We start from the raw sequence: 25,864 nt of genomic DNA, 5'->3' as shown, positions 1-25,864 counted from the left end.
AGATGCAAAAGCGACGTCGCGCGTGCACGAGTTCGAGTTGACGCTTTCGTGGGAGGGTGAAGCGAATTGGTTGGGGTAGGGGGACGTTGTTAGGGGGTGGCGGTGGAGGGTCGAAAGAGGGGACGGTGGGTCAGCGGACGAGGGCGGCAAAGGCCTCGTCAGTCGCGTCACGCGTTTTCCATCGGCGACGTCGCTATAACACTATCGGGGACTCGCCAATTCGAAAGATCAGCGATCCGAACTCGTTTCCTCGTGCTCGCTCTTCTCCTTTTCTCTCGTCGCACTTCGTTCCTCCTTTGGCCGTCGCTGTCGTCTGGTAAACATACTAGACGCGAGGAAAGAAAGAAGGCGCACGTGACGCTTCGCCGTGATCGGTCGAGCACGCCGCGGTAAAACGCGTCTCTTATCGATCGAAATGTGCCGCGCAGCACGTTGCCGCAGTTCCGCATGGCGCCTTCCACCTCCACCTTCACGATTTTCGATGCTATCGCCATCGAAAACACGAGGATCTCGGCTCTAACAGACGACGAGTTAAATTCTTTCAAACGCGTTCTCGCGCCCGAAAGTGGAGTCCCGATAGAACCGATTCAAAAAAGACTTTTATAGTACGAGGATCCTCGATCCTCTTTCGAAGGCCCGATCCTTCCGACTTTTCAAATGTCGCATTTTATATGAAAAAGATATCTTTATGTTCGGATACGTCCGATACCGGCAAGTCAATTCTCGATTATCGTTCGACTCGTTTCGTGCCTTTCACAGATTTTTAATCCTACCAGTTATAACTCTTCAAGCTCTTTTGGAAAATATATACACTCGCGCTTTTATATAACTTCGAAGAAACGTTCCAACGACGATCGATGTAACGTTCGCGATAGGTGGACGCCTTTCGAAGGAACTACGGACGGCCAATGGGAATCGCGCTTTCTCCCGCCAAAACCGTGGCGCGTCGAGAATCCAATTCTCGTCTCGGGAGCGAGGTTGCGCGTGCGTTTACCTGCGGCGCTTCAAGATTCTTTCACGAGGTTAATCGAGAAACGAAATAAGATCGAACTCCGTCATCTCGAAATCATGTCGATACGATCAACTTCCGTCTATGCTTCCTGTCTTATTTGTCCCAAGAAGAAAAAATCCTCGTAACAGGTGAGCGAAATCATTTCATTCGTTACGATTAAAAAATGCGATAACTCGACGATACTTTTTAACTCTGAAATACCTATCGATCTAGCATTATTTTCTTCGTATAAGCGATAGAGAGATCAGCGAAAATAAGAACAGTCGCACCTCGTCTCTCGCGCAACGCGTTTACGACTATTATGTTGCAACCGGTATGTGCCAACGGAGAGCTCGCGTGACGACGCGTTTATTTTTGTTCTCATCGTTTGAGACGAGCTACGTCGCAAAGCGATTTTCTTTTGTTTTTCTATTTTTCATTTTTCTTTCCTTTTTGCTTTTTTCTTTTTTACTACAAATCAAAACAGATATCGCAATGTTTCGTACGAGTTTAGGTCGCGTGCGAGGCGTCCTCGGGTAACGCTCCAGCGCACCGTAGCCTCGTTTTCTTTATCTTGTTCGGTCTGTTGCGTGCGCGCGCGTGTCACGGTTACGGAAGGTTCGCCGTCTTCTTACATATACGCGCGTACGAGTATCTAGTATCTCGAGTAGATGCAAACTCGAAGGAGAAGGTTTCGTCCATAAAAAAAAGGCGCTTCACGAGCCGTAACGTAACGCTCGTACTAGTAGGGTGGCTCGACGTAGTAGACGTAAGTAGATACAGGCGAGGGTGTTAGGCGAAGCACCTTCCGTAACGATACCTGTCCAACGTTGAACGTTCTTCAAGGTCAACGACCTTAAGACATCTCGGGTGAACGTCCGCTAGATTTTCTTACGTCTCCCCTTATACCTTTTCTTCGCGAGAGGATAAACAAACGAAACGAGGAATATACGTAAGTATATAGTCGAACCGCGTCGAAACGATCTCATCGTTTTGTCAGATTATAATATTCTAGTCGACGATCGATCTACAACGGCGAGCTAACGACGCGACCGATCCATGTAGGTAGACGTATATGGGTGCAAGTAGGAGAAAAGTAGACAAAGTCGAAGTAGCGTGAAGAAGAGAAAAGAGAGGGAGAGACGCGGTTGAAACCACCGGTGGGGTAGAGACGACTACGACTACGACGACGTCGAGTCGAGTCGACGTCGAGGGGTGAGTCTCCGTGGGTCCGCAATGACGTTGCACCGAAATGAAGGGTGCCGAGCGAACGAAAGGAGCAAAGAAAATGGCGCGAAGAGGGGAGACTATTGCGGGATTTAGGAGACTGCGCCGAATGCATTGCGTGTTAGGGCTCTTGTCGTTTATCCTCCCTCGAAGGATTTTATATCCCTTTTTCGCTTCCGGATCGCTTCGATTAAAGAATCCGTTTCTTAGCGACGGTGTCGAGCGCAGTTTCTGAAAAAATTATATCGATTTGTTTGATTTCGACTCGAAACCTGATTGAACGAGGAGAGAAGTCCAATTTGAAGGGTCTCTCTTTCGTACCGATTTAACAATTTAACGTTTTAAGAAAAGTTACTCGACATGCGGGGGGTGATACGCTTTTATAGGTGTCCTTCTTCGATCGTCGACGTAATCCTCGAATTTTATCGGTCGAGATATGGGGCGATCGCAAAAAGGACAGACAGAGAGAGAGAGAGAGAGAGAGAGAGAGAGAGAAAGGAGAGAGGTGGGTAAATAGGCGACGTATCTCGTTCCTTCCCAGACGAGCAGAGTCGATGCATCGCCATGGAAACGGCGCCATCGCACTTACTAGTATAACGCGATGTGCACCCTAGTATATACTAGTAAGTACTTAGTTTGTTTCAAGGGTATTGCTCTAACCAGCCCTAAGAAGAGGACGCGTCCGATCGATGTTATCGAGTGAATTGGATACGAGATGCTCGAACAAACATCCAATTTCTTTCGTTGACCGGGACTCTTTTTTGTTGTTATCGTCGTTTTTTGTTTTTTTTTTCTTTTTTTCTTTTCGCGTCGAGTATTCTCCAAAGAGTAGAGCGTTCTTGCATGACGTTTCAGAAAAGAGACGGAAGAGGGAGGAATGAGGAGATTCGTCCGGTGACGTTGTGCCACGCGCGGTAATGCTACTGGCAAGCGGTGCCTCGATACCGACCATCGCCGGTGCCGTCGAGGAAGAAGAGGAGTATGCGCGTAGCGAGGCTAATAGCGCGCACTACGATGGATACGTCACCGATCATACCGATCTCGCTTCGGAGATCGATATCGACGAGTCCGAGTATAGAAGGGAACTTCTCAACGACGTAAGCACGCACCAAGCTTTTCTTCTTCTTCTTCTTGTTCTTTAGCCTGTCGTTACTATTATTATACGTATTTGCAAACTTACCTTTACCTTTTATATCGTTTGATCGATTTACGCGGTCTCTTAGACCTCTGCGACGTATTCTCGATCGTGAAAGAACGAACCCTGACCCATATAAACTGTCGGAAAATATTTCTTCTTTCTATGGAAAGAGAGAAGAAGAGGGAAGCAAGGTAGGGGCAAAAATCCTTCGTTCTTGCATTTTGGCACGTATTCGAGAGTTTGGAATGCCGGGAAAAAAAAGAATGTTCGCGACAGGTGTCTCCCCAGCCAATTTTTCAGAATCCAGAATGGGATAACTTGGCTTTCTTCTTCCGTGTACGAGCATCAGAACGAACGACCGGATTATCGTTTTCAAAGGCGGATTTCCTTTCAATGAACATTTTTGGGTATAGATACCTCGATATAAAGGGAACCTACCTTTGTACCTTTCGCCTTAGCATTCCGTTCAAGACGATTTTCATAGAATGTTCTAGTTGCTTTACGTTGCGTATATTCGTGTTCATAAATATTTTTATCGGTTTTTATCGGTTTTTATCTTCGTTCCTTTCTTTTCTTTTCTCTTTTCAGAAATGGCGGATGCTGTTCGACAAGGTACGACGTTAGACAGGTTGATTTCTGAAAAGAAAAATCTCTGAATAGAAAGAAAAAGAATTAAATGTGCTATGCCCTTGTAATTAGTTCGATCCCGAGGGTTTCGGAGAGATACCATTGGAGGACTTTCTGGTAGCATTAAAAAGTGCCGAGTGGAAAGCGGAAATACCAGTGAACAAGAGAGATATCCTGCTCGCGAGGGCAAAAGAATCGAAGGTCGACGCTATTACTTTTCAGGATTTTGTCAATGTGGTGAGTATTCCTGTTCTTATCTTTTTTTTCCTTTTTTTTCCTCGAGATCGAAACATCGCCATCTTTTAGTTTTCATTCGTAAGTCGCAAAACGTACGATAGCAACGGTTTGTAGAAAAATAGTTTTGGAAAAGTTGAATCGTGACTAACGAACGATATATATTCTTGAAAACCGTGATATCGATTATTTGATTTTACTCTGGAAGATTTTGGTAAGCTAGAAAGCGACGAATTATCCCAAGAGCAATGGCGCTGTCGCGGCACAGACGGTGCTGCTGCCTGCTCGACCGTTCGAGAAAGTTACTTCAGGACTCTGCTGGCTCGATACTCGGTCGACCGAAGCCAACTCCTTCCTTATCGATGTCTCGCGATATCCCGTACCGTACGCGTCCTCGTCAACGTAATCGCTACCCATCCGACGATCTCGTAGATAAAATTTGGCAAAAGTAATTTTCTAAAAGATCGACGAGTTATCGAAATGATCGAGACGTCGAAATGTTTCTAAACGAAATAAAGAAATCGTCGGCAAAAGACGCGGACGCGACGTAGCACCGGTGCGCAGCGTTTTAATCGCGATTCACGACTTAACGATTACGACCGACGATAATATCATTATTCCTTGGCGTATCGCGAGCATCTGGCCGAAAAGATCTAGGAACGAAGTAAGTCGTCGAAAAGGGGAAACCGTCGATTTTATAAAAAGGACCGATCGAGGTGGCCTCGTAGCGGTTAAATGGACCGACTGTAACGTCGGTTGCCTCCGGAGTTTTCCTTTGTTCGCCTATTTGTCAACTACGAAAGTACCGGCATTAGAGGAGGCCAGAAGAGCGGGGTGAAGGGTATGGCTTATTCGTCGTCTAAGAAGCCACGACAATGGTTTTTCGAAAACGAGGGCAGAAACTCGAAGATAAATATCGAGAAAATGATAATCTCGCCGTTTGGGAATGCTATGCGGCGACGGGAGGATCCATTGTCCGAGCTCAAAACTCGCTGACAAGTTCTTCTTTTTCTCCCTCCACTCCCAGTTGCCCATAGAAATTCTCTTAGTCGAACGGAAACGACGTTTGAGTGGCGGAAAATCGAGAAACGATCCGCAATCGCGAGTTAAACGAAGCGCGAAGAAAGGGAAAGGGAGCGGGGAGACCCTTCCGATGACGTTTCGCTTAATTGACGATGCAAGAGCGGCTAGTTGGTTTACCTTCCGCATTATATCCCCGCGAACGAGAGAAAGAGGGAGGCGTCCTTTTTGAATGAAACCCGATCGCTTCGATTCCTCCGCTTAGTCGCGTCTCCGTGAGAGGCTAGGTAAATACTCGAGCACTTACGTCCGACGTAGTCGTGTTGGCTGTTCGGAGAAACGTAATTCGGTTTAGCGATATTTCGAGAACGTTAAAATATCGTCGAAAATTCTCGAAATACCTGTTAGATCTTTCCTCGGACTTCTTTCCCGTGTCTCCTTCTCCCATTCTTCCTTCTCGATGGAGAACCCAACTTGTCAAAGGCTGATCCGTTTATCTGTTTTCCTCGGGCCGCTCGGTTTTACGGGTAAAAGATGAAATCCACTTGGAGATTATCGTCGAATCTCTGACGGCTTTGCAAATGCTTCGAACCAAAGGGGAAAGAAGTAGAAGTAGTAGAGGAGAAGAAGAAACCGTTGAAATCCTTTTCCAAAAGCAAACACGATCTTCTTACGTCGGACGAAAGAGTATACTGTACCTTCGCGTTTCGATTTCGCGCTTTCTACCTTTCCCGTTCGTGTTCCCTTACTCGATCGAATAGTCTCGTGGTAAGAGCTTCGCGTAGCTACGAAACATAAGAAAGTTCGTGTACGAGTTACTCGAAGCTCGCCATTTGTTCTTGCGATTTCTCTCGCGGATAATTGCTCTCTGCCACGGTCCTGCGATCCTTACTAAACGAGAGGAGAAGAAGAAAAAGCAGCAGAAAACAATTTCCTTTCTTCGGCTTAATTTCGTCGCGTTCCAAAGTTTTTTTTCGTTATCACGGCTTGCGATCGATGTCTCGTCGACCGATCGAAGTAACCCTCTCGTGATTTCTTCGCAATTAGTATCATACAAGGATGGCCTGAAACGATCGATGGAAACGATAACGGATAAACGTTACGAACGTATCGGATAGGAAAATCGTATCACCTTGCGATTTTTTCTTTTCGCAATAATTACTTCCTCGTTCGCAGATCGACCATACAAAAGATAGATATTTCTTTCTTTTTGGTCTTCCGACGGTGTTACCGGCTCGTTGAAAATTTTCATCTATTACCGCGCACGAGCCAGCGTTCAATAATTGGATTAACGCCGCAGGTGGTTGAAGGTAGATGCAATTATTCAAGAGAAACTAGAAAGAGAGAGAGAGAGAGAGAGAGAGGAATTGCAATCGCGCGTTCTCTCTAACTGTAGCATGATTTACGGTCGAACGAGGGTAACCTGGATTTCCTCGTTCCTAGCCGCGATTCGTAGCACCTTACACCCTTCTGCATACTTATTATCTCGTCGCGATAGCGAATAAAACGGTAATCTCGTTTATCACGCTACCTAATCGTACGTGCGCATATTTGACTCCGTTTACGTCATCGGAATTGAACGACCGATTACGACTTACGCATGTTACAAATGGAACGCCGCTGACATTCCCTCGAAGCTGGTTGAAGAAGATGGATCGCTCGATATTCGGAATAAAAATTTTCTTTCGCGAGATGAAGGTCCTATTAGAAAAATCTCTGTGTTAATTTTTAACGAGCGAAAAAGGCGGAGAGATCTAGAAAGAGATATATGAACGGTGTGTGCGGGAGATCGAAAGGAAGGAGAGTGGCGAAGGTCCCTTCGGCGCATCGTACACGACGATTAGCAATTAGCACGGGTCCAGAGGGATGGAGGGGGTGTGGTCAGTCCGTGATGTTTGCACAGGCCGCGGAAGCCGAGGATTAGAGGGAAGGAGACGTTAAAGAGGAAGGAAGGAAGGAAGGAATCGACCGCGTGCACGTTGCCCTGGCGCTTAGCTGGTCATCTTTCTCTCTCTCTCTCTCTCTCCCTCTCCCTGCTTCGCTCGCCCTCTCTCTCTCTCTCTCTCTCTCTCTCTCTATCGTTTCGTCGGCATTCGAGAAATAAAGCCGACCAGGCGATTCTCGCGCGCGATCGCGGTGGTCCACGGGCCGATCCTTTTTTCTTCTCGCTTCTCTCTCTCTCTCTCTCCTCGATACCGTTAAAGGTCATTTTTCCTCTCCGTCTCTCCCGCTTTTGGACCACCTTTGTCGTCCGTTCTCTCCTCTATGTTCCTTCCCAGATATCAATTATGTCTCCGTGGGCCGCACGTAGGACCCACCGGCGTGTGTCTCACCTTTACGAAAAGGGACCGAGCGAATGAGAGAGTAATAGAGAGTGAGAGAGATGGGGACGGGGAAGGGGGGACGAGAGTGCCTCGTTATCCCTCGCCGTGGGCGTCGAAATCTCTGTGTAAGGTCTCTCAGGAGCTACAAAGTGCAATTTAAGGAAATTCTCTCTTTTCTCTCTCTTTCTCTCTCTCCCTCGCTCATTCTATCTTTCTTCTGCCATTTCTCGTTACTACCTTCCCTCGTTTCTTCCTCTTGTTCCTTCGCGCCAACGATAAATCCCATTCCCCCTTTGCCTAGTCGTCGACGGATCCATTCGCTTTGCACTCTTGTCTTTGTGTGTGTAGACCGCTTTTATGCTCTCCAACTCTTTATCTCTTTTTCGAGTAGAGAAACATAACTTTCCAGTAGCAAAAGATAGCTTCTACGATTCGAAAAATTGCATGATAATATTTCAAACGTAATTTCGCGCGATTCGAGGGTGGTCTAACTTTGCTTCATCGTCCATCCATTTTTTTTCTTCCTTCGGAAATCGTATCGGCGTCGTATCCGCGCGATGCTTGAGAAAGATACGGCATTCGTATTTTAAGAGAAACGAAAGTTCGTTGGAACGAATCGAGAAACTGGTCTTAAATAAAATTTCGATACTCGACGATTTTGCCGTGGTTGCTTCGTGGTCGATTTAGCATCTTTTTTCTCTCAAACCTTTCTCCTCTCTTTTTACCGAAAGACGAAAAAGGAGCTGCCGCTCTAAGGCTATTACGCGCGATTCGTAATATTAGATCGTCGAAAGTCTGGACCGAGCAACGTTAAGCGACGAGCGCGGACGAGCGCGCGCGCGTGTATCGTGCGTGAGAGAGCGAGCGCGAAAGGTCCTGGCTGGAACAAGCAAAAGGGCGTCGCACTGGCGGCGAATGCAACACCAACGACAGTCAGGATCCCTCGAGGACGAAACTACGCAGCGTCCACACCCACGTCGGTACCTTAAATCTCCATTCCAAAGCGAACATCCTCGTCTTCGCTCTTGTCTCTCTCATCGAAGCAGGCCGGGGGTATCGATAAACGAGCAATTCGTTTTACGCGGAATATTTACGATACTTGGCTCCTTAACTCGAGAAGAAGAGAACGGTATAAATTAACAAGCGACTCGATACACATTAGTTCCAAAGGTCGTCGTTGAATTTCTACGAGTCGATAGAGTCTATTATTAGTCATCGACGATCCATCATCCGGCCGGTTTCCGTCACGAACGAGGAGAGATTTATTTCCATGGGAGTAACCGATCGTCCGTCAAAATCCCTGTCAATTTTCGTAAATCGCCGTGGTTCGGTTACGGAGGAGATACCTCGTCGGGAGGGGAACAGGGACAGGATTAACCTATTAAGGCTAATTTGGTCTAAGCGACCCATTGAAAGCGTTTCTAAATACGTGGGCTTATCGGGTCGCATCGTTTGCCTTCTTTCGGTCGATGATTCCCTTAAACGTCTCTTTTGCCGGGTCGAACGCTACCGAGAGATTCTACGGATAAGTTAAGAATCGATGTCGGAGTAAGGCAGTTTTCATTCCTTGTCAAAGTTATCGCATTTTCAGGGTCGCGACGATAGTCGGTTTGACAAATTTCCTACCTTCGGAACGTACACACTTTCGAGGATCTGCGAAGAAATATTTAGCTAGAGAATTATCGGAGCTTCGATTGGGTCGTCCTTGAGGCGCTTTCCCTTTCGCTTATCGTCGAGTCCATCTCGTTCGACGAGCTACGATTCATTTGGAACGAGCCGAGAGTCTAAACGGCTTCTAATTAGGAGAGACACTGGAAATAAAACATGGCCAATCTCGTGAACGTTCGAGATAACGGAGCCTAGTTTAAGAGACGTAGCACTTTCGATGGTCCGAACGGTTAAACGTTATCTTATCCTTTTCTCGTTTTCTTAACGGATCGCGTCTGGGGAACGGAGTTTATCGGTTTGTGCTTCTCGGAAAGAAGGTAAAGGTATTATTTCCTTTACTTGCTCGAACAAGAAGTAAAGTAATGTTTCTCCGAGTTAATGGTAAAGGACGCGAAAGTTCTACCGGTAGAAAGGATAAAAACGTAGGTAGTTAGTTATTGCCAGCCGATGCATTCGTTGCGCTCGAAGATGTGTCTCCACCTGTTGTGCGAAGGAAGAAGGTGCAAATGCGGTTTATCGCAGCGCCGACTATCGGAGACGATGTAAAAACAAATTCTCGAGGGTGTTTGTCTTTTTTTCCCCGCGATCTCGAGCTTACCCTCGACCTTACCACCCTCGACCTCCGTGACTCCACAGGTGTTCGACCGGTAGCCCTATACTCGCACGCTTTTTCCTACGACATCGGCTCTATTAATCTAGTCGCTGGTCTTTAAATTTTTAAGGAGGTCACGGCTTTCCCCCGAACTTTTCCTCGAGCTTATTTCGGCGCGATTCTTTCTCGGTACGCGCGCGAGAAGATTCTTCCAGAGAGACGTAATTCTCTTTGAAGTTCTCCGCGGGAAGAAGATCGACTCTCGGAGAGCGGTAATCGTCGCGATAATAAGAACAAAGAAGCGTGCAAGTTGACTCGGCCATCTGTCGTCGAGTCTCGGGGGCTCGGGCACGGTGCCGGCGCGATGCCGGCGGCTTGCGACAAAACAAGCAGCTCGCCAATTACGACCGCCTGATTTTGAGTCCTCTCGACATAATTTGGCTGCTCGCCGAGGACAAAGGCGGCCTCGGTCTCTTCCCTCCACGCCCATCATCGTTAAGCCTGCCTCTCTCTCTCTCTCTCTCTCTCTCTCTCTCGTCTCGTCTCGTCTCGCTGGGGAACGCTCCTTTCTGCTGTCTCTATTTGCACTCGTCCCCCCTCCCCCCGCCTCCTCCTCCTCCTCTTTCGTCCTTTCGACGGGCTACCCTTTACGCGCTGTTTCCTACCCTTTCACAGACGCGTGCCAATTCTCTTTTCTTGCATCGCTTTTTGTTTCGACTACTCGTAAAGCTCTTTTTCCCTTGGCAAAGATTCGATTCTCCGATCGAACGACTCGATCGAATCGATCCCCCGGTCGGCATAATTTATCGTTTTTCGCCTATCGACGATTCGCCTCGTACAAAATCTCCTCGCGAGCGTGGGGTGATTTCGTGCGTTTCTATTTACACGAACGTAACATCAATTGGGGAATTTGCGATCATTATCTTTCGACGGTGCCGATTGAATACCGATGATAATCATATTGGCACAACGGCCGGTCAAGCGCACTAGACGATCGTTGCATAAATCATGGACGTGGATCGTTAGTAGTACCGCGATTACGAACGAGCGTAGAGCCATTCTTTTTTTCAACGAAAAAAAACTCTCGACGAAGAAACTCTTTCGGTTTTTCGACGTGGTTTTACTTATCGATAACGAGCGATAAATCGGTAGCGATGGCCAAAGAGATACAAGAGGAAAGGAGAGAAGAAAGGGCGCTAACCGTCGGACGAGAGAAAGCCATGGATCAGAGCCGCAAGCACGGTGCACTATCGGCGCGGCGCGTAACAAATTTATTTAGCCTCGTTCTTACATTTTTCTCCAGAGCCAAAGCTCATCTCGATGCTGGCTCACGTACGGCGCGCCTATCCACGTCGTATTTTCGTCGTCACGATTTTTACGCCTTTCCCTTTTCCACTGCCTTCCATCCCCGTACGTACCCGTACCCCTCTTCTACCCTCGTCCTACCCTTTCTCCTAGCCTTGGAATCCTAGATTCTCGTGAAAAACGCCATTCACTTCGCGCCAACCATACGTACCTGTCAGTGTAAATAATAGATTTTCGGCCCGCCCTCAGACACGTCGCCTCGGAGATATCTGCCGCGAGAATGCGTTCGCATTTCTTATGACGATGGCGTTCTACGCGCGCGCCCACACACACACACACACGCGCGCGCGCGCACACACGCTCTAGCGGACAACCTTGCCAAAGCATCCCCTCCTGATCGGTACGTGCAAAACATTCGAAGTCGTCGCCGTACTCTTTCTTCTTATTATTTACTAATACTTTCCTTCGAAGGTGCGTTACACAAAGGGTGATAATATAGTGGCAAAGAGCCATTTAATTCGCTCGAAGGTGTAAAATTATCGAGTCGGTGCCGCTTCGGCACGCCAAGGAGCAAGATTATAACAGGGAGGATTTAGAGACCGTAATACGAAGGACAGTGGTACAAGGGCACCGAGGCCATTGTGTCGCTATATGGACAACGATCGGCGAGAGAGGGAGAAAACAGGATGCATTGTCGTTGCAGTAAAGTAGTCGTCTAGTCGGCCTTCTTTGCCAGGGGCTAGAAAATCAGTTTAACTTATTCCGAATCACGAATCGGCCATTATGGGTTTATAGAAAAGTCCGACTAACCGCGTAGTTTCTCGAGGACAATCGCATTTGCGGGGGCTAGTTTGTAAATTTATGTTTTTAACGGATCGTTGAATGGACCTCGAGTTTTCTCGGACTGACGGTGAGAGGGAGAACGGGAGAGTAACCATTGAGAACCCATTGAGTTTTCTCTATACGCGGCACAGCCATCGTTTCTACCTACGTATGTTCGAGGACGCTTTGCGGACCCTTAACTCCCTCGCTCTTCTTCTAGACCTTTACCATACGACCCACGGACGTGAACGTGATAGAGATGCGAAAGACGAAGGTAAGAAGAAAACTCTGCGCCCGAGAGTGGTCATCTCGCATAAAGGTGACTAAAATGGACAGGGGTGAGCTCGCTCACGACGAGGACAACGAGGGGAAGATTCGATCGGCGGAGCGAGCGAGTCGTGAGAATTACCAGAACATCGTGCGTGCTCGGTACTCGCTTCCGAGGATTATCGGAGATGCATCCCCGCGGGGTATCTTCCATCTAGACGCATCGTACACGTACATACTGTCGTATACAGAGCCACGTTCAGCTGGTACCTGCCGATATCGTACGTGTGTTTGTATATATATATATACATTTGTGTTTGTGTAGATATATATATACATACACATTCGTGTGTATCTAGAAGAGATAAAGGTGCGACACCGAATTTTCCCTCTTTTTTACGATTCTTATTCCGCTCGTACGTCTGTGATTTCTCTTCTCTCTTTCTCCTTCCTTTTCGTGCTTCGAATGAATTTGCTTATTCGAGGGTGGAAAGATCTTTTCGTATTTTGAGAGGAGCGAGTTTATCGTGAGATTATTTTACTATGCCATTACGCCGTATACTCGTCGTACTCCCAGCCAATGAAAGGTAAGAATCGATCAACGATCAATTATCCTTTCGAAGGAACGTTTACCACTGCCTCGTTAAGCCATGACGACGAACGGAAGCAATAAACCTCTTCTCTTTGAATCGCCATTAAAACCGCGTTCCTTTTCCTTGTCCCTTCCCCCGTTGCATTATTAAGAAGCAAATCGATTTTCTCTCTCGATGCAAGAGGATCACGCGAGATCTCGTGTCTCTTTCTTTGTTTCTAGTTCCTTCTTCTCTTTTCTTTATTTCTTTCTCCGCAAACCTCTGTCGACGATTGCACCTCGAAATACAATGGTAGATAATTTTGTAGTATCCTCTTGATCATGAAACGGCTTCGAAGGAAAGTCAAAGCTATCGGGAATTTCCATACGCTCGTCCATCGTGAAAAATCGACATCCAAGCGACAACTCTTTTGTCGCGCGACGAGCTGCAAACGCCGCGTACGTCCAAGTATACAGCTGCGAATGCCATTTCAATAAGCACTAGCCGACTAGAAAGGATTTTCGTGCTCCTCGTCGAGCGTTCTCGTTCTTTGATCGAAAACACGCCCGGTGGGCCCCCTCTTCAAAGTGTTCGAAGAATAAATTCTCTCTTTCTCTCTATTTTCCGTTGCTCTATCGGCCTCCATTCTACTCCAACTGCGGGTATTCTCGCAAAAAGCAGCGACCGCAAATCTTCGTCTCTATTCCTCTCACGCTTTCATTTCCCTTTCTATTTTTTTTTTCTTTTTTCTTTTTTTTCATTTCCCACTTTTGATGGCTCGAGGCCGTCGATTTCGTCGCTTACAAGGGAGGAATCAAAAGTGATACCGCTCTTGCGTCGTGCTATTTATATCTCGACGTGGTTCCGTGCTTGGACGTAGACGACTATGAGTTTGAAAAAAAAGAAAAAGGACGCGACCCGTGTTCGAACGTTGGTTCTGATCCATGCTTGAGCCTCCCTGACTTCTTAAAACTTTGCGAGATCGCGAACGCGTCTGCGATGAGAAAAAATACCACGATGGCATTGAATTTTTAATTTCGCTCTCGCGCTTCTATCCTCGCTCGTTTATTGCACGTTACCGACTTCCCCTACTATTGGTGCCCTCTCTCTCTCTCTCTCTCTCTCTCTCTCTCTCTCTCTCTCTCTCTCTCTCTCACCCTCTTTCGTCAAATGGGTTCGAAAAACCGGTGAAAAACGCTGAAAAACGATGGAGCACCGATGAAAGAGAATATCGCCTCGTGGCTGCTGCTTAGTGCGAGAGAGAGAAAGAGACAGATGGACGAACAGTTAGGGAAAAAGAGAGAAAGAGAGTAGCTTCTGAGGCCGCTGCAGCGTGCTCCGATCACTGGGAAAAAGAGTGGAGCGGAGGAGCGAGAGGAGGTCGTAGAATCCCATCTGTCGGCACTTTTGCATCGACATTGGGCGCCTGTTTATATCAAGAGCGTTGGTGGGGGAACGGGAGTCCACGTTATTGCCATATCGGCATATTGGAACGGACCCGAACCCGCAGCCCGATCAACTTTTATCAGCCTTTTCGACTTGTACGCTCTTTCCTTCTTCCTTCATTTCGTACGCTTCCGTTTCCGTTTTTTCTTCTTTTTCTTTTCCTTTTTTTCCTAACGCGGAGTCTTTAAGCAAAATGCCTCTCGCGTATCGCCTACAAACCTGGTTGTTGGTTGCGCCAAGCTACTTTATCATAAGCTTGTTCCAATAATTTCTTTGTCGTTTGGAATATCGATTAGAGGAAGTGTATACCCTGGTAGTGATGGATTTCCTTAAAACATTTCTAATCACTTTGAACATGGAAGGAAAGTTTCAAAACGCTTTGGATATTATCGAGACACCAGAATTCTCGAATGTCTCGAAAGTTTGGGTATATTAGCGTCGAAAGTTTCTCTCGAGGATGTTAAGAAGGCGGTAAGAATAGTATCGGTACGTTGAATTAACGAGAGCTTTCGTTTTAAAGAGATTACGTATCTATCCGAATGATAGAAATAAAAGAAAAAAAAACGAAAGGAAAAGATACGTTCCTTTCGCGTGGAATGCCGATGAAAAGCGTTATACGCTTCTTCTCGCAAGGAATAGAGCGAGCGGGGCGTGTCCCGCAAGAATGCTACGACGACCGAGTGTTCGCGATATAGGATGATTACGATCGGTGCAAAAAAAGACGCGCCGGCAAAAAGGGTAGGAAAAAAATAAGACAAGGAGTCGCTCGCGTACGCAACCCTTGTAGTCCAGGTGGTATGCCTCTCGTTCTCTCCTTGGTAACGGGATACGGGGGTGGATCGCGCCCGAGGAGCGACGGGCGAGAGCGAAAGGGCGCGTGCTGCTGCAAGGATAAAGAGGGAAGGAAAGTTTAGGTGAAAAGAAGGAGGAGACGACGCCGTCTGGGTGCGGAGCCAACCTGCCTGCCTGCTTCTTCTTTGCCACTCCTGCCAGATGTTCCATTCTCTCTCTCTCTCTCGCTCTTTCTGTCGCACTCTCTCGAAACGGAGAGTATCGAAGGGCTAAGAGTCCGTACTTAGCGTTTATAAGTTGGCCGAGAACGCACTCTTTTCCAAAAGTTTTACCAATTTTTGTCGACGAGAAGATTCTTTTTAAAAGCGATTCACAACCGTTTCTTACGAGGGGAGAAAAGTGAAAAGGAGAGAGACGTTGAAAATACGTACAATTTCTTTCTTCTTAGAGCGATCATAGAAGGATAAAAGACCGAAAAGGGAATGACGAACGATTAGAAAATTAGAGGAAGATAGTAGAATATTACTTGGCAACTTCCTTCGTACCGCTGTTTTCGTTCATCTTATTTGGCTTCGCCAAAGTTTGCAGCCATTCTTTAAAAGGCGTTCCCTTTTCATTGAAATTCTTGTGCTTTGAAATTCATCCGAGAATTTCCATCGAATAATATTGTCCTATAAGTTTTGTAAACTTGTATTTTATCCGAGTAAAGATTTACCGTAAGATTTTTAGTCCGAGTCGTATAGAAGAGTACACCTACGCGCAAGCGCGTACGTATTTGTTATGGACCGGCCCCCTCCAGATTGGGCCAGGTCGGTACGGGCAGTGGTGCCAACGCGGGAGAATTGACGAGGGTCCAATTGGGTGTTTAGAGCTCCATTAGAGATGTCGGTCCAGATACGAAGGGTTGAAGGGGAAAGCCGCTGCGAAGGCTGTCGGGACAAACCTTTGCCTTTCCGTCCTTTTTCTCGCATTTCTATAGCCATTTTTCTAACCGATTCGTATTTTGCCGAATATAAAACATCCTCGATCTTCTACCGTGCAAAATTCTATCACCCGAGTTTTATTTCGACTCGTTATCGACATTACTCGGAATATTCTGGAAAAAGAATGCTTCGGAGGAAGTTGAAGAAAAAGGAAAAAGACGTTTAAAAACGACATGTCGTCGTTTTGGAATCGCTCGAATATGCGATTGCTCTTTTTAATTTTCTCGCACGAGAGGAAAAATTCTGCTCCGGTACGATGTATCCAACGATGACAGGGAAGTATCTCGTTTCATCGCTATTTCCCGACGGCCTTTCTCTCTGCAAATAAGGATTTGAAGAAGAAAAGAAAGAAAGAAAGAAAATACGTAGGAAAGAAAGAAGCAAAGACAGTAAAAAAAGAAATAAAGAGAGCGAGAGAGAGAGAGAGAGAGAGGAGAGGTATTAAAGAGCTTCTCGATCAGCGGAAATACCGTAACAGAGCTGTTGGCAATCGATCTATCGAGCACAGACACATACACGCAGACGAGCTGCGTGGATAGCCAGGGGTGGATAACGAGAATTCGGTTCGATTAAGCGGAGGTAATCGAGCGAACGAGAATGGAACAAAGGAGCTCTCGCACGCAGCTTTGTTTCTTGGACGATAGGACGCAGCAAGGCCAAGGAGAACGTCGTTCTTGTGTCCTACCAGACGCAACCACACACAGAGAGAGAAAGAGAGAGAGAGAGAGAGACAAAGATTCGAGATTGCACTCGTTTTCCTTCTAATCATCTCGAAAGTAGTTGCGTCGACCCGAGAACGAATAAAGCGAGCGAACAAACAATGCGCTCCTTCTCCCAGATGCTTCCGGTCTCTTATTTCAGCGGATAGCCGCACAAACACGTGCCCTTCTGCTTCCTCCTTCGCTCATCTATGGCCTCCTCTAGTTCCATCTCTCTTCTTCCTCGATATCCTATTACGATCGTTCGATCATCGATCGCAGAGAAAACGCTCTTTCTCTCTCGTATCAATTTTCGCGTGTCATAGTCGATTCTCCGACCGACGACCCGTTATCGTTGGCCCTCTCTCTCTCTCTCTCTCTCTATCTCTCTTTTTCCCCCTCTCTCCCTCTTTAGGAGTATAGAAAAGTAAGGCGGAAGCAAATGTTTGCCCCGAAACCCGAACGACTAAACGACTCGTGTCGCGTAGCCATTGTGCTTTCTCTCGAACGGTCTCGCGTACTTACTTACGAAGATCGAGCCAGGCTATGCACACTCCGCCGGCGAGCGGACCACCTGGAGGATGTCGCGTGGCACGCGTTTAACGAAGATATCCAGGAGACCGTGGGGAGGAGACCGTGCTTTCGGCGATAAAAGGACCCCATCTTGCGTACGAGTCGAGATACGTCGTTTCTACTTCTTCCTCTTGCCCTCCTTCTTCCGGCGCTTCTCGCTTTTTGGCCGTCCAATAAAATAACGGAGATCGCAGACTGCTGAAGGAGAACCCTACGCTGGATCGTTTCCTGGAGGGCACGCGACTGACCAGCTGCTTCCTGTCTGCTTCCTCTTCTCCTCTTGCGTCGACCCACGCATTAGGGTCTCGGCTGACTGCCTCTCTTTCCCTCCCTTCCTCCCCCTCCCCCTTGTAATGGGTACATCAAACGCGTTCGCGAGATATTTCTTCTCTCTCCGGAGAGACAAAGTAAATACGTCCTTCGCGTCTTGCCTCTTCCCTGTTTGTTCTTACGCGTCTGGGTTTCGTTAACCGCTCTACGATCGTCGAATTTCAGCCGCTGCAGTCTCTCCGCAAGCTTTGTCTTTATTCTCAATCGAGAGCAAGCGTTTTTGTTGACGATCCAACCGATGGCTCGCTATTCTCGTAGTCCGCTGTATCTTCATAAAGGAGAAAAGCACGACGAGTCGATCGACGAGGACGTTCGTGCACGCAAGGTAGCGGAACGTCTCGTTGTTGCCTTCGTGTCCCTGGCATTCCTTGTAGGGGGGTAATGCAGGAACGGCCACGGTCTGGTACCAGCAGGTGGCGACACAGGTACGCTCGGCACGCGCCACCCCACTTGATTATATCCTCGTTTCAGTGACGAACCAAGGGCGTAGGTATCCGTCTTTCCACGGCCGCGGTATTTCGTCTTATCTCCTTTTGTTATAACCCGCAGAAAAGTTACTCGTTATATTACGGCGTAACAGGGCGGGGACGGGTGAAAGATCTCTCGAAACGCGATACCTTCGAGCAAACAAATTGGATAGATAGAGTACGCGTGTACGTATAGGCGGAGATTAAAGAAATGGGATTTTTTTAATCGATCGGAGGGATCAAAGGTATTAAAATGAGGAGAAACAGGACGGAGGCGTGTACTTCTCGATGAAAAATCCATAGCGATAGAGTTTTAAAGGAACGGCATCAATGAAGCCCATTCACGTTCGGCTTGGTGCACCTGTGGCACCTGCTTTAACATTCTTATACGTCGCTCGGAGCCCAGCAAAGTTCCTACGCAACTGGCATTCGGTATTGCGTTTAGAGGGAAAGAGAGGACGCGCACGCGCTCGTATCGTGCACGCCAAACAATGCACGCGCGTTCTTTTACTTTGTTGTTGCGCGACGCGGAGAGGCGCGCATGCGCGCCAACCCGCGATTCAAACGATATCGATTCTCGCAATTAACTGGCCGCGCACCGAGCGCGGTATTCATTTCCGTTATGCGTGAACCTATCTCCGTACATTCCGCTAGAACGAAGATTCGTCCGCAATCGTTGCTTTTCCTTTTTCCTTTTTCGATATTCTCGATGGTTTTACGCACCATTTCCTTCGAATACTGGAATGCTGTAACGTTTTGAAAAATAACGGCTCGCGTATACTTGCCTTCCGATTTCACGTACATTATTATTTCAAAGTACGATCGAACGTTTTTTCATCTACGTGAATTATTTCTCTTGCGGTACCATTACGACGTGCTCTCGATTACGATCAAATTTATAATTGAAGATGGACGAATTCGGATTTCGTTGGAAAATTCCATTTTATATTTGATTAGTCAAATTCTATTACGAATCGTCGAATCGTAAATAGTTGGAGCGCGATATATCTTTCGGCGAGAAAATAAAATTTCGCTCGGAGGACTTTTCTCGTTCGTTCGTATAGGTCGCGAGAGCAACATGGTCGCGTTGGCGGATAGAGAACACAATCATAACGAGGGATTTTCGAGTTCGTCGCTTTTCCTTCCTTTCCTCCGCGGTTATTCTTTGCTGGAGGATAGGTAAGCCTCGATGCTTTTACACGATTGCTATATTTTCTTATGGAAGATAGAAGCGTCTAAATTGTCTGCTTCTCTCTCTCTCTCTCTCTCTCTCTCTCTCTCTCTCTCTCTCTCTCTCTCTCTCTCTCTTTGTGTGTATGTGTGCGCGCGTGCGTGAAGAGAAGGAGGAAGGGAAGGTAGGATGGACTTTCCAGAGTGGAAGTCCCGGCCAAGATAAGAGGATCGAGCGAGAGTATTAGGTGCTCTCTTCTTTCCCATCCTAAGAAGAAGTGGACGTGATAGGTGCCCGTCTACTTCGTCGCACCTATCCGTATTAAGTCGATCTACTGTCTTTGGACGTGCTCCAATAACAAGCTCCACTCAACATTTTTCTCCCGTCTTAACGTCATCGAGGTCGCTAACAAAAATGAACGGTTTTTAACCCTTTTAATCGTATCGCGCGATGACAAAAAATGTAAAACATATAAAGAGGATTAAAAGAGAAACGGGAAGGAAGGAGAACCGGTAAATTCGCACAGACTATTTGTTAAATGCGTATTTCGTTGGCAGAGAGAAAGAGGAGAGAACAACGAGTTCAGTTTGCTGTCTCTAATTCTACGCGATATTCCGTCGAGAGCTCTGGCCACATTATCTCTCTCGGCACCGTTGAATTCTCGAATCGATGCTTACCCGACAGTATACTGTGGTTAATAACAAGGACGATTATATGGATAATATCGTTAACCACATTTCTCTCTAATGTCACGGAAGCATTAATATCCGTATAATTTCTCCGGGCGTTTCGCCGCCGCCGCCGCCGCCGCCGCCGCCGCCGCCACCGCCGTCATCGCCGCCACCACCGCCACGAAAGTATTGTATGTTAAAACGCTAACCGCATCAGAAATTTAGTTGGATGTGGAAGCGCCGAAAGAAGGAAGGGCTATGTGGCAAACGACTCACGGAACGAAACTTTCCCTTGAGGATAATTATTTATTTTGTCAGACCTGCGCGCTGCTGCGTGCTCGATTCGTAAAAGAACTTTGGATCGTAAAAGGACAAAGAGATTAAATGATTTATTGTTCTAGCGATGACGAGTATAAAAGTTGAAGAAAGGAAATACGGATAAAATAATATAAAAATAAGTGGGTATAGAAATGGATATATGCATATACATATACATACATACATACATACATACATACATATGTATGTATGTATACATTTATATGTGTACGCGTACATAGCAGAAAGACGAAACTAATTGTAAAACTGTAGCAGCTTTAACGAGTAGCGAGGGAAGATGGAAGTTCGAAATTGGAAGAGAGTTTCGAAATCTGTTTTCCCCAAAGTAACGGTGAAAAAAGGAGATAGATAGGCAAGGAAGAGAGTGGCAAAGCGCGTGCCAGCGGGGGCACGGGAAAACGATTAGTTTTTAATTTGGTCCAGGAACGATTCGATCGCGTGAAATTGCGGCAGGGAGGCTCTCTCAATGGATTTCGCTTTGAATTTTTCGCAGCTCCGGCTGCCATTGCGCTCGTCCGTTCGCTTCTTTTTTAGGTGTCTCGCTTCGGCTCGAACGGTTGGCTACCTGCTGTACACGCTGCTATCGGCCATAGAGAATACATCGGAATTGGAATTGGATCTACCCGTAACGCGCGAGAGTCCTCCGCGAATCGTTTCTATTCCTTCTTTTTTCACGCTTCTCAAATTATCTCATTTTTTCTTTTTACAAAAGGACGAATTCAATCATTTTTCTACTGAAAATATATTCTCTGTTCGGCTTGGGACAAAAAGATGTAAACTTGTAATCATTAAACATGAAACTTATCGTTTTATGAAATTTGTAGGCGAATTTAATTTCGAGTCGGCGGATAATAATCTATGAGGGAAGGTCGGGAGGATCGTTTTAAGAAGTTCGAATCGTGCAGGCTGGTCGACCGGTGTTCTCCGTTTCTTGGACGCGGCTTCGTCGCGTGCAATATGTCGCGTGCAGGCACGTGCTCCGCAATGTATAATCTGATCTGTGCCCGGAGGCGGACTACGGGCTCCGATATAAATTCTAAACGAGAGTTAAGAGGAACGAAAGAGAGAGGAGAGAGAGAGAGAGAGAGAGAGACGAACGGACAGACAACAGAAAAGCAGAAAGAGAGGGAGACGGAAAGAAAGAAAGAAAGTTTCGGGCACGAACGCACGGTGGCCAAGTATCCGAGATACGATCTGGCTCTTCCACGGCTATACATAATATGCGGGTTCGGCTTGTTCGCAGAAAGTCGACTTTCAACGCTTTCGTTGTGGATAACTGGAGTAAAGTGTGTCCGCTGACAAAGGGACGGAAAATCGAAAGAAAACCGAAGGAAATTAGGAAATTGGAGGTGCTACTCGATCCTGACAGATGCTCTCTTTCCTTTCGAATCCGACAGAACGTATTATACTTTGGAGAGTCTTTAAGAAATATTCGACAATTGATTTTAACCGAAGCTTTCAGCTTTAACCGAGGCAAAGCATGCGAGTTTTTGCCAGTTAGAAATGGACTTTCGGCCCGTCCTATCGATTTCTTCGAGCCAATCGGCTTTGCGGTAATTCGGTGCGTCGGTACCGAGGATAACAATGATCGCGATTACCGCGAAGAAGAATCAAGTTCGTCGATTTTTCTCTCGTCGCGCTCGAAATGTTTCGTCATGAGTTAGGCGCACGTACCTATTACTCGCGGCGCATCGCCCAGACTGTCCTCGCGAGACGGACAAACGCACGGTCTAAATTCTACGAGACGGAGGCACCTCTATTCCGAGGGCGTTGCACGCGAGCCACGAGGGAAGAAAAAAGAGGGTAACAACGAACCTTGTCTCTCGCCTTTATAAAAATGCAAACGGCCGATCATTTGAATACGTATAGTCGGTAATTCAGACGGCTACTCGCTCTCCCGCGCCTGTATTTGTGCGCGTGAACACGAAAGGAAAAAGACGATTGCACGCAAAGGAGATCGACGGAAGGAAAGTCGAGAGGGATAGGGAGGACGAATACGTCCGGACCCTCCCACTTTCTTCCTTTCTCCTTTATTTTTTTTCCCTTTTTTCTCCATTCTACTTTTTTACTTTTCCTCTTCCCCCGTACCGATATAACGCCGCTTTCCTTTTTCTCCGTCGGATTTTCTTGAAATTTCGATCTTCGCATTTTTGCATTTCTCGTTGATACCTTCTCGATGCGACGTTAAATAAATTCTATCCTACTCGTCCATCCAGAGTCGAACCTTTTTAGAAGAATCCTTCGACGTTTCACGAAAGTCGGTTTAAAAATATATCGAGGTGGTTCGGGCCCGAGAGCTATCTTCGTGGAAGCACGGAGCGCGTTCCTTCTTCCTTCTTCGTCTTTGTTTTTCAAATTCTCGTGCAAACGTCCGACATATTACGTGACCACGGGGACCGAGAGAAAAAACCAGAAGAAGCGAAAAGATACCTACCTCTTTTACGAACGAGAAGGTCGTCAGGCGTTAGCACCGATCCGTATCTTTCGATAGTCAATGTCGAAGGCAAGGACGCCTCTCTCTCTCTCTCTCTCTCTCTCTCTCTCTCTCTCTCTCTCTCTCTCTCTCTCTCTCTCTCCTTTGTCGGACCTCTTCGCGTAAAGTTTTTCTCGATCTTCTCGCGAAAATGGAGACGCAGAGAGAAATAGCGTATCCTCGCTCACGGCGATGAGAGACGATTTTCTTCTTTCCGATCGCAATCGAGCATCTTCTCTTCCTCCCTAGAGAATCTCGGGAGGGATCGTTTAATTCGATATCCCTTTCGAGTAGTTCGATTCTATATTCGGAAAACGTTGAACCGTCCTTCGAAATCCATTTATTCGGGGATCGTTTTTAGATTCGTGACTCTCGAAAATCGACTTACGATCGATGCCGAGCGTAGCATGGCCGAATAGCAGTTCGATGCGTAGAGAAATTGGTAATTAGAAATCGGATCGATTCTATCGACTTTGTTAGAAATATTTTTCAAACGTTTCTTGGACGCTTTCATCGGTATTCACGTATAACCTACGAATTTTTCATCCGGTTGATGAAACGGAGTAAAAAGATCGCACAAACGAAAGGCATTCTTTTTCGTGCTATTCTTCCTCGCGGTTTAATTAAAATCTTCTCCGTCCATTTGCAATATTGCGTCCATGAGAGATAGAGAGAAAGAGAGAAACGCGAGAGTCTTCCTAGATATCTAGCTGGCTTCGAGAACGAGCCATCGACGTTTTTACGAAGAATCCGCGTCAAGAATTCCATCGCGGAGGAATACCTTGGGGGATATTCGTTCGTTTACGGACTGTCGGGCGGAAAACGGTGATACCTCGATAGTTTTTATCGGACGAAACAGTAGATATTAAAAAATACGATTATATTGTAATATTGGAAGTATCGTGTCTTTTGACTCGAGGAGAACGCGCGTCCCGGGCGTCTATTCTCTCGTGTAGACGATCTCGGATCGCTCGACGGGGAATGATCGCTTTTGGAATCTATTCGCAAAGAAGATAATAACGTCGATATTAGTCATTGGAGAGAGGACGGAGGAATGGACTCGTCGATAGAGTCGAACGAAAGGGGCTCTCTACTAGGAGAATTACTTTCGGAACTTCTCAAGGGAGGAGAGCGTGCGGATAATGGTGGATCACCATATGGACGCGTTTCTACGTTGTCGAAACTGTAATTTGCATGCGCTCGGCTGATGCGTCTGCCGTTTGCGCATCCCGCTCGCTCTGGAGAAACTCGGCGAAAGAAAGAAAGAGGAAAGGCCGATGCGCGAGCAGAGAACGGTCGGTAGCTCGAATCGGCAACTCGTTGCAACATGTGCAAGACGAACGCACGCGAGCGATCGAGCGAGCGAGCGAGCGAGCGGCCGAGCGCATGGTCCCCGAATTACTGACATTAGCGTCGCTTCGGGCTCGAGGGTTAATCGGCTTCATCTTTTCCATTCGTTTCTCTCTTTGCGACTCGAACTTTTCCTCGACCATTGAATTTCGTCCTTACCCATCGACGAGACGGAATAAATACCCTTCGTTCACCGGACAACGTAATCTTTGCGCCGTCCTAAACAGTCGCGTTATTAGCGTCGGGCTTAGAAATATTTCGCGTTGAAAATTCAGAGACAGAGAAAGATAAAGAAAGGGAGAAACCGTCGTCGACGCTTCTGCTTGTCGTAGCTGAGAGCGTAGGAGGAAAAAGCCGACGGAAACAGTCGTCCGAGGAAACGGGCGCGTGCCTTTGTTGGAAACGCGACACGCGGTGGCAGTTACCCAACGTTAGTGCCAAGCTTTCCGAGATATTAAATTCCGCGGAATGCGCGACGGGAAATGTAGCATCGAAAGAACGTTGACTGCGAGGACGCGACGAACTAGTCTTTTCTCTCTCTCTCTCTCTCTCTCTCTCTCTCTCTCTCTCTGTCCCTCTCTCGCTCCGCGACGAGCGAGATACCGACATTGTTCGCGGCTAGTACTCCTATATGTACATATGTGGTACATATATATGTACATATGTACGTACCTGCTCTTTCGAATAATGCCCTGGAAAGTCGGAATTGGACGAGATCACGCAAAGTAACTCGAGCACGCTTCTCGACAAAGTCCGAGAGGCGTCTTGAATTACCAAGATGGACGATTTTAGGCCTCGAACGACAACGATCGTCCTTCTTGCGGGTACGTACGCGTCTGGACGATTAATCGTCTCACCGAGGGAAAACATTTTTTAAAGATTTAGGTACTAGCCGGTATTCGTTTTGTAATCGATGCTCCGTTTTCGCGGTGATTTCTGACCAAGGGATCTTGCAAATCGTCGCCCCGAGAATACCGTACGTACGTAAAGCTCCGCGAAACGGTGCGCGACATCTCATTTGCCGCTTCGTATCACGGAGAAAGCACAGAGTTCTCGCATTTTCATCTCCATTTCTCTCCGCGTAATTAACTTTAGCCCGGTCCGCTAAGGTTCAGAAGATAATACCGGCGTCGTCCATGCGCGGAGAGGACTTTCCGCGGCAGTGCTCGAGAGTTCGCACCGAGATCTCACGGCGCAATTACGAGTTTATGCATTTTTATGGATATGCGAGCGAGCGCGGCCACGGTTCCGCTTTTAAACGTGCGCTGACGGAGAAGGGTGAAGGAGAGACGAGGAAAGACTCCGAGTTGCGAGTTTCAGCCCGACTCGAGGATAAAATCGTTTATACTCCTTTTCTTTTTCTCGACGCGCGTAAGTACTCGGACGTTGATATCCATCGTCGATCAATTTCAGAGGGATTCCCGCGAAATGAGGAAGGAAGAGCGAGAAACGAGAAAGAAAGAATTTATCGCGATCGGCGTTAAAATTCTGAAGCCAAACTCCAAAGGCAATCCCGATAGGGGATCTCGCGAGGATTTGTACGAGACAAAGAACACGATGTTACCTCGTGTATAACGGGCCAACGAGGAACGAGTCGAAGAACAATCGGCACGAAATTAGCGTAAAGCGATGAGGGGAGAATGAGAGAAGGAGAGAAAGGGCGACGGTCGAGGAGAATTTGAAAGGCGAGTCACGTTTCGTGCTCGCGAACGATCGAGCGTTCAAAGTGCGTCCAAAAAATTTGATCGACGATCGCGATATACCGCTTTTGGAGTGTCCACGGG

The 25,864-nt window shown here is 47.1% G+C and overlaps 1 protein-coding gene and 1 long non-coding RNA gene across 3 annotated transcripts in view; one reads left to right on the top strand and one right to left on the bottom strand.

Moving 5' to 3' along the window:
• Positions 1–4: 4 nt before the first annotated feature.
• LOC122638148 (protein rhomboid) overlaps positions 5–25,864 on the top strand; it is a 247,900-nt gene continuing 222,040 nt past the window's right edge. For both annotated transcript variants that reach the window (XR_006329357.1, XM_043830894.1), the window contains exons 1-4: positions 5–1,140; positions 3,074–3,315; positions 3,945–3,968; positions 4,056–4,220. Coding sequence is in view for 1 of the 2 variants with exons in the window: in XM_043830894.1 (XP_043686829.1) it covers positions 3,136–3,315; positions 3,945–3,968; positions 4,056–4,220 (369 nt within the window). In the remaining variant the exon portion in view is untranslated. The remainder of the gene's footprint in view (positions 1,141–3,073; positions 3,316–3,944; positions 3,969–4,055; positions 4,221–25,864) is intronic.
• Positions 3,338–25,864, bottom strand: part of LOC122638158 — an 88,133-nt gene continuing 65,606 nt past the window's right edge. The window contains exons 5-6 of the long non-coding RNA XR_006329358.1: positions 5,418–5,821; positions 3,338–3,992 (exon numbers count right to left, since the gene is read on the bottom strand). This is a non-coding gene — a long non-coding RNA (uncharacterized LOC122638158). The remainder of the gene's footprint in view (positions 3,993–5,417; positions 5,822–25,864) is intronic.

Source organism: Vespula pensylvanica, chromosome 2, assembly GCF_014466175.1.
Source record: "Vespula pensylvanica isolate Volc-1 chromosome 2, ASM1446617v1, whole genome shotgun sequence".
Classification (NCBI taxonomy): Eukaryota; Metazoa; Arthropoda; class Insecta; order Hymenoptera; family Vespidae; genus Vespula; species Vespula pensylvanica.
The sequence above is the reverse complement of the archived record's forward strand: the minus strand, read 5'-3'. Positions and strand labels throughout refer to the sequence as shown.